The sequence below is a fragment of the Tigriopus californicus genome, chromosome 2 (genome assembly GCF_007210705.1).
Source record: "Tigriopus californicus strain San Diego chromosome 2, Tcal_SD_v2.1, whole genome shotgun sequence".
Lineage (NCBI taxonomy): Eukaryota > Metazoa > Arthropoda > Copepoda > Harpacticoida > Harpacticidae > Tigriopus > Tigriopus californicus.
In genome coordinates, this window is record NC_081441.1 from 2,749,878 (window position 1) to 2,758,628 (window position 8,751).

Consider the following 8,751-nt stretch of genomic DNA (forward strand, 5'->3'; position numbering starts at 1 on the left):
ACCGGTTTGGCGCTAAGGACAACTGGGCGATTATTTGCCTTAGTAACGACACAAACCAAAGATGAGACTCTTTGGTGTGTTAATAAAAGCAGGAAGCTCGTCGTGCACTCAAATGCATCCTGACGCCAGAAGCGGTCAGACATGACCGATTCATGGTTGGTGGCGTCGACGCAAAAAACCGCAAGAACATAAATGCCACCGAAACCATGCTCAAATATGTTCTGGATCCCGTGTTGCCCTTCACCCGAAAGTTCTTTATCCGTCAACATGACGATCCAGCGGAATCGTCGCGTTGAACAGTCAGAAAATACCTTTTTCTATTCGTTCTTCCTGCTTGAGACGCTCAGTTTGAAATCGGTGCTGGCAGAGGAGAGATCTCTCTAGCACCTTTAAGCAAGACAACTTCTTTTTCTGCCTTTGATTCTTTCCTCATCCATTATTTGATTTTATAAAAAAATTGAACAATGAAGTTCTTGGTGGTGTTACCCTTCTTGGTGGGAGCAGCCTTTGCTTACAGCTCAGGAGCTCCTAACTGCGATGTGGACATGCCTGGTCACAAGGATGAAAACGGCGCACAAATTGAATTCCAGCCCGAGTAAGTACAACAAGTTTGTTTCAGACTTGTTTTAGGGTAGAAGAGTCGATTTCAAGTGTCAGTCAATTGAAGTAGTAAAATGGGCAGAACAATGAATTTTGATTCGTCGTGGTGGAAATGGGCTCATAAGTTCATTTATGTCTAAGATATTCAAGTGTTTTTACTTATTTTTAGGAATGGCAGAAAAAGTGATAAGTTTGGGAGCGATTGTCTCTAACTTGGATTTTGTGCATGAGAAAATCTTCACAAAATTTGCAAATTTGGTCTGCGTTACTCTTTCGTGCGATGATCGGCTAAATGAAAATATCTATTTTGACGCATATGAACTCTTTTTGATGAAGAGCATTACTCTTAGGGCTAAATAATCACAAAGGTATGGAAAGTGGCTGCATAACCAGAAAGCATATTAAAAATATGAGTGAAGCTTCAAAATGCAAATGTACATAATTCACAAATTAAGGTCCAGTCTCCTAAAGGGAACAATAAAAACATACAAAGACTATGTTATCCACATTTGTACATCCCTACTCGCGCATTAGCATTTTTACTTCTTCATGTTTTACGCAATGGATTGACTGCGTGTCGCAAGAAAAAATATTTGTATTTTAAATCTAAACACATTGCCTCGATTTCATTGATTGATAAATCATAGCATACCATTGCTGTCGATTTTTTTATGGCATTTTGAAAGAGTAAAATAGTTTAGTCACACATCATAGTGTGCTACAACAATTTTATACTTGAAACCCCATCGCACGTCCTTGAGACAAATGAAGGAAGAGACTCGCTCACATATAGACAATGTCATCAATCTCAATCACTTCCGGATTGACTTGTGTTTCAGGACCGACGAGGGCGGGAAGAACATCATTCCTATCGTTTACACCAAAACGCAAACGGGCGATAAGGATTGGACCGTGATCATCAACGCTCCCACGGCCAAGGCTCAATTGAAGGGTCTCCGAATTACCACCCAAGCCCAAGGGACCTACACCATCCACGACACCGACAACTACCAATTGGGCACTGGCTCCGTGATCGCCGAGTGCGTCACCCATTCCAATGGCGACGTGAAGCAAGGCGCCCAAATGTTCACCTTCACCTCCGAGGACGGCGAACCTACCTTTGATGTCATTATGGTGGCCAATAAGAACACCTTCTGGAAGGTCCAGGTCTAGATCTGGAACAAATCGACGACTCACAAAACCACTCCTATTATTCATTCCCCGTTGTTAAGTTAAACCATTGTCCTCCATTGTTTTTGGTCTGATTCAATCCAGGTGTGTCCTGTGTTTCTTTTTCGTTTTTGTTGACCATTATTAAACAGATTCCTTCTATGAAAACAACATATGTTCCTCGTGTCATTCATATGGCCCTTGACCTGTTTTTCGTTGGCGCCGAGTCCCTTTTCATAACACATTCATGAAATTTGATACTTCCATACAGGATTGGGCGTAAAAACGGTTACCACTTAAAATTTATTTGACAACAAAATTAATTAATTAATTTACATTAATTTAACACAAACAAGTGTTGGTGCCATAACCATTAAGTTCATGTAAAATTTATTCGAAATGTCCGCCACGATTCCGCACAATTTGACCTAATCTCTTCTTCACAGCCGCACAGCTGGCACACACAGCCTGCTCTGGGATATCCGCCCAGGATTTCGCAATTGCAGACATCAAAGCATCCTTGGAGGGCCTGGAGACGGCATTTGCTTCCTTTTCCACCATGCCCTAGATGGCAAAGTCAAGGGGTTTAATATTTGGTGATGAAGGAGGCCACATCTCCTTGGTCCAAAAATGGTCGAAATTTTGTTGGCTCCACTCTTGGACGACGTTTGCTCCATGGGCAAGGGCAGAATCTTGTGAAAAGCAGACTTTTTGCCCAGGAAAGTCTCTTTGAATCCAAGGAAGCACTTGCTCCTTCAAGAATGTCAGATGTACCTCTTTATTAATTTTTACTCCATCTGGAATCCGGAAAACTGGCGACTTCTTGCGATTGCTGGCTATGGCGCACCATATCATGATGGAGCTCAGCTTCTGGGTCCGGTACACAGTCTTCATGCTGGGATTGACCTTTGAGATGTCCGTGGAGAGCACCATGTCATTTTGAGAATTAAATTTTCTCATGACATCAAATAGTTTCTCATCAGTGTAAATTACAATGACATCCGGGTTTGCTACAAGTCAAGCCTGCAATACTTTGCTTCACAAAATATGCTACAATGAATTTAGGTAACCGTTTTTACGCCCAACCCTGTAGTTAGATGACTACCTTGATTTTTGGCAATATCTAGTACTTCATTTCGAGTCCACCGAAGCCTGGCTATATTCCAACATTTGGAGTTTTGTAGTCACATTGTTTCCAAAGCCTATCGTAAAATGAGATGAAACTCGGGTCAAAACGCTAAGAAATAACGCTATTAGCGCTAGAAAAGTGAAGTACAGTGTAAGTATAGATAATATGGTATTAGATGACACAGCTTGTATTCAATATTAACAACATTATTTGAAGCATCTTTGTATTTTTTCAATCACATGCTTTACTTGAGATTTGAAATTTGTTGAGCTGAATTCGAAAAAAAAATCGTAAAAGAGGTTACAAAGTCCATAAATATGTCACCCTATTGGAACAGGTTTCATGTGTATGCAACTATTTGCCCACTGGAGAAAATGTCTTTTAACACATTCATAGATCCTCTTTTATTCTCAAGGTAAAGTGAGGAAAACAAAGTGATCCAACCATTACTTATCTGTGGAGTGTGTAGCACTTCGTTGCGAAATTTGTAGTTTTTGTTGCTTTACAAGGACAGAGCTTTTGTGTAGATATAACTAATCATTTATTGCACATGGACTAAGTTAACACTGGATTTGTGAAGAACTTTGAGCGCATAAATACGACTTGGAGGCTAACTTAGGAGTCTACTTTCGCTTTTGGACACTCAAGCACTGGCGAAGTCACCTCAGAACATTCGAATCGCCTCAGTGTTTACTATTTTCTTTCCAGAAAGTATGCAAATACAATGCAAAACAACAATGCATAATTGATTCAAATTCATTCCTGGTTGAGGTTCTCAAGTAAAAACTCAAAAACTTCGAATCATGTTGGTTTCGACAACACTAACATTTAAAAGCTAAATCTTTTTTGTGGCACATTAAGCATTATCGAAGTTAATAGCATGGACGATTGTTCTTTCGGCTCATCACTTGTCATATGATGTTTATTTATCAATTTAGGCATGGTTTATTCCCTTTTGATTTGGGCTGGCTGACCAGCCTCACGTAGGAGTTTAGTCCAGCTATTAACTGAATAAGAATTGGAATTCTGCGAAGATGTGGAAAATCAAGAAACCAAAGGCAGGGATAGTCATGAACATGCTTTGAGTCGAGAAGGTGTAGTAGAACAGGGCTGCTGATAAATTCACAATGATACCGTAGTTGATGCCGAAGCCTGGAACTCGATATATCGGATGATAGATGTATCTGGAAAATTATGACATAATTTTGGGAGAAGCATATTTTGAACAGCTATTGGTGACACTGTTCTGAATATTGAAAGAGTGGATAATCTCTTCATATCATTACTTTGTTTCTATCACAAGCTTTTTCTTAAACGTATTTTTTAAAAAGTTTGTTTACGGCGACATTTGTGAACGTTAAAAAACATAATTACTCTAGACATGTTGGTGCTGCAGTATCTCTGGTGATCTCTGGTTCAATGTTCAATGCTGTCACTTAGGTTGCTTTGTCTTTCAGAGTTGATCTTGAAACTGGTCACGTTTTTTGCACCAAATCGGAATGGTAAGGTGGCTTGCTTTCGAGGTAAACAAAAATGACAATACCTGGTCAAATAATTTTTTGCCGAGTGTAATAACACTTGACACGGTTGCACTGGTCCCAAATTAGAAGAAAAGACTGATTAATTATCAAAATTTCATATGTTTACTACCTATGTACATTTTCATGGTTCATACACGGCTCGCCTTACTGGCTGGGCGAGGCTCAACCCTCTGGTTTTAGCACTCACCATTGAAAAGAAGATAATGTCATATTGGTAAACATCAAATTGTAGTCTGGTCTGATTGCTAACTGAAAGACAAACATCTGTTCTTACCCGTATCCAAAGAGCAATCGTCCAAAGCACCACGTGATAATCAAAATTGGGATCAAGGCCATCCGGCTCTCTTCCAAGTAGGTGGTCAAAATAGTAGTAGTGCCCACAAACAGAATCAGTTGTTCCACGGAATTCGTCAACACACGGTTCTCCACCTCGACAAGGTGAGCTGTGGTCGGATTCATGGGATTCCACGCCACTGTTCCACGTTTGTACAAAACAAACTGCAATATCAGGAGTGCGTGTAACTCGAACCAAAAAAAAGACGCGACGAGCGGTCTTTTGGGCTACCTGAAGCATATGGAGGAAGGTCAGAACGGTCAGGAAGTGCCAACGGGTCATGAATACGACTCGATCCACCATGGTGGGCATGGCTGGCAAATTAAAGTCCACGAAATTGTAGATCCCAAGTATAACTGCGATGAAAATGGCAATGGTACTGATAACGAAATTACAAGACAAGGGATTATGATTTGATGATGTTTACCTAATAAGTGATGCATGATGAAAGCACATTATCTATACTAAGTGTAGGTTTGCATTTTGAAGCATCTCATATCGTAGTGTAAAGATTATTTTCCGATGCATAGAATAACATTAGGGAAATAACACAATCGCTTTCACTTTTTAGTAAACAATTCGATTTCAAGACTACAGAGCCAACGTAATGGCACTTGCTCAAAGAGCAAGATATTCCCAGCATATCTAAGCATCAAAATCTATGATATAAAATCCCATTTTGATTTGCTGAGGATTTCATTCCCATTAAAGTTAAGAGAATATACAATGTAACAAACAAAGAAATTCATGAACGTTTCAAGTTTTGTTGATAATCATGAGTTATAATTTTTTTGTAAAGCACTGCATTCTGAAGCAATAAAGAAACTATAACGCAAATTAGAACGCTTACCAAGAACTAAAATGATATAGGTCATCATAGTGGTGGTCTTGATTTTTGGCATGGCTGTTGTTTGGGAATAATCCGAACCCACATATTTTTGTTCACTGTTGTTCATTGTGAGAATCCTATCTGCAGTACCTTCTCCTGACACCAATTCTACTCAACAAATTCTCAAATTCTAGAAACGGCACTCGATGGAGCTTTTGTACTGTGCGAACTGGCTCCTTTTCTCTTCCAGTTTTGTTCTTGCTGCCTTAGGGCCCATTTTACGTTTTTTGACAGCAGTTTTTGTTCATCTTTTCTCAGACGCTGTAAACTTTTGGACGACGTTGTGAAACGTATAATTTATAAATTAAGTAAGATTGTAATGTCAAATATTTTGTAAACGGAACAACCAGTCTACAAGGCAGTCCGAAGCAAAAGAAACTTTTTAGGCCTAGCACCTACCAATAAAAAGCCAAGAAAATCAGCCCATTTTTTTAACGTTTAAGGTCATATTTTTCTGATCCATTTGTTATACCTTATACCTCAATGACCTCATGCACATAAAACGGCGAAAAATGCTACAGCCTTGCTTAGAACAACCCTTCTCATGGAACTTGATAAGGCCAAACTTTCTATGAAATTTTGTTTTGCTTTTAGCAACATTGAAGGATTTACGTTTAACTAAAAGACCTGATTCAGAGCGAAGTTGTCAACCATTTGGCTAACAGGAAATCTTCCTGTAGCTTGAATGGTTATGTTGCACCAAATTTTCCAACTCACCCCAGTTCCATAATTTAAGGCACAGGTTTCTAACAAGAAAGCTTTATAAGCTCTAGAATCTCTAATATTGTTTTTCAATTGTGACTTTTTGTGTCATGGTAGCAAATTTTCAACAATCATTTGTCAAGACCTAGAAAAAAAAACATTCATGTTTACTTTTTAAATGTGTCCTTCGCCTCCTCAGTTTAAAGAAAACATGAGGCATGTTTCCCCCTAAGATTGATACTTTGTTGCAAATTTAGTAATTCAAACTTTGGAAATAGATGATTTTCCTATCATGCATTGCCATTGGCTTGGCAAACATTTTGCCACAAAAACATAGGCAGGAAGCGGAATAATGCTATGTAAAGCAAAAAAAAATGACCAGAACAGGAGCTCACAAGCTCACAGGTTCTGTTTCCTCGTACTTGATGCGTTGCATCTTGGACCAGGGCAAGTTCCCCTCTTCTCTGAAGGTCGCTCATATTGTTCCAACTTTTCAAAGGGGGAGGTAAGTCACTCCCTAGCAACTATAGGCCGATTTCTCTCACTTCGAATATTGCGAAGGTGTTTGAGAAGATCATGAAGTTCAAATTTGTCGAATTTCTTGCTATTCATGAAGCCCTTCCTCCTAGCCAGCATGGGTTCCGAGCACATTTTAGCACGGTGACCCAATAAATTGAACATAAAGAGCACATTTTTGAGAAACGAGAGGGACATGAGTCAGTTGACGTTGTATATCTTGATTTTGCCAAGGCCTTTGATAAAGTAGATCATGGCCTTTTGTTGAATAGATATCATGATGTTGGGATCCAAGCCAAGGTTCTCAATTGGATAAGAAGCTTCATTCATGATAAGCAAATTGTAAAGGTCGAGGGATTCCTTAGTGACTTTCATGATGTCAAATCAGGTGTTCACCATGGTTCCATCCTCGGGTGTCTCCTTTTTATAATATTCATTGCCCCACTTCAAAAGTTTAATATTACTGCCAGTCTCTCTTCTTATGTTGACGATACAAAGTTAGTTTCTGGTAGGAATGGCCAAGATTCCAGTAGCCTTGCAAAGGACCTAGATAGAATTTACTCTTGGGCAATTGAAAGTGATATGGCCCTGAACGGAATGAAATCAATGACCTTTGGGTCAACGGCTCTGAACACTCCACTCATAGAGTTAAAGATTTAATATTTAAGAGCTTTAATGATAAAGTTTAGACATAGTCATTTGACTGTGGTGAACAAAAAGAGGAATTCGGTGTAAATGTGGTGAATCATGAATCCGACGGCTGGAATTGTCATCAGCATCATTTGAGTGGAGAATGTGAAGTAAAAGAGGGCAGCCGACAAGGTCAAAACTATACCATAGTTAATGGCAAAGCCTGGGGCTCGATAGATGGGATGATATATGTATCTGAAATAGACCTATTAGATAAAAGAAGCAGACGTAAATTAAGGAAACGAACTGTCTCACCCGTATCCAAAGAGCAATCGTCCAAAGCACCACGTGATAATCAAAATCGGGATCAGTGCCATCTGGTTCTCTTTCAAATATGTGGTCAAAATGATAGTGGTGCCCAAAAATAAGATCAGTTGTTCCACGGAATTGGTCAGCACTCGATTTTCAACCTCGACAAATTTGACCGTGGCTGGATTCATTGGGTTCCATGCCACGGTCCCACGTTTGTGCAATGCAAACTGGAAAGCAGACCATCCTTCGTCAAGTAATGAGTTGCACTTTTGATTACATTGAGAATTCTAAGTATTACCTGGAGCATGTGAAGGAAGGTGAGAATGGTTAAGAATTGCCAACGGGTCATGAATACGACTCGATCCACTATGGTAGGCATGGTTGGCAAATTAAAGTCCACGAAATTATAAACCCCAAGCACAACTGTAATGGCAAATTACCCACATTATGATATTTAATGACTATGTTAGTCTATCAAGTTCGTTACTTTTGTCGCACTTTTCGGAATTGAACAGGTTATGAACTTTGAAAAAAATGAGTAGGGCTCTTTTTTTCCTTTTACTTCTAGCCAAACTATGTTGGTGGTACTTTAAAAAAATCTGAAACATAGGTTATAATCTTGCAATTGATACCGAGAATACCCTATTCTTAAACTCAAAAACATACAAAAACAACCTTTGTGGTATTATAGCATTGCTTTTTACTGGTTTCAGGTCAAATGTTGCTATCGCTCAGTGTAACTTATAACTTTTGATTATTTTCTTTAGTTAGACATGGAAGTCCTTGGAGGAAATTGGTCTGGAGAAAAACGCAGAGCAAAAGTACCGCGTTTTGGGGGACGCGGTACCTATGCTTTGCGGTTTCCGGTAGACGTCATTCTCCACCAATTAGTTGGCGATGCTACATTTTTTAAACTTGACCTAACCTA

At 39.3% G+C, this 8,751-nt stretch overlaps 3 protein-coding genes across 3 annotated transcripts in view; 1 reads left to right on the plus strand and 2 right to left on the minus strand.

Annotated features, from left to right (window-relative positions):
- Nucleotides 1-60: 60 nt before the first annotated feature.
- Nucleotides 61-1,941, plus strand: LOC131892678 (uncharacterized). Its single transcript, XM_059242503.1, has 2 exons — nt 61-595; nt 1,440-1,941. Exons 1-2 carry the CDS (start codon nt 465-467, stop codon nt 1,771-1,773), a joined length of 465 nt encoding a protein of 154 aa, XP_059098486.1. The 5' UTR covers nt 61-464; the 3' UTR covers nt 1,774-1,941.
- A 1,862-nt stretch (nt 1,942-3,803) lies between these two features.
- On the minus strand, nt 3,804-5,928 carry LOC131876813 (uncharacterized). Its single transcript, XM_059222311.1, has 4 exons — nt 5,625-5,928; nt 5,006-5,130; nt 4,715-4,938; nt 3,804-4,083 (listed from the first exon to the last, which is right to left on the minus strand). Exons 1-4 carry the CDS (start codon nt 5,728-5,730, stop codon nt 3,903-3,905), a joined length of 636 nt encoding a protein of 211 aa, XP_059078294.1. The 5' UTR covers nt 5,731-5,928; the 3' UTR covers nt 3,804-3,902.
- Nucleotides 5,929-7,507: 1,579 nt separating this feature from the next.
- The window catches only part of LOC131876812 (uncharacterized), a 2,088-nt gene continuing 844 nt past the window's right edge, over nt 7,508-8,751 (minus strand). Inside the window, exons 2-4 of the mRNA XM_059222310.1 lie at nt 8,122-8,246; nt 7,827-8,050; nt 7,508-7,766 (exon numbers count right to left, since the gene is read on the minus strand). Coding sequence (XP_059078293.1) covers nt 7,577-7,766; nt 7,827-8,050; nt 8,122-8,246 — 539 coding nt within the window. The 3' untranslated portion in view covers nt 7,508-7,576. The remainder of the gene's footprint in view (nt 7,767-7,826; nt 8,051-8,121; nt 8,247-8,751) is intronic.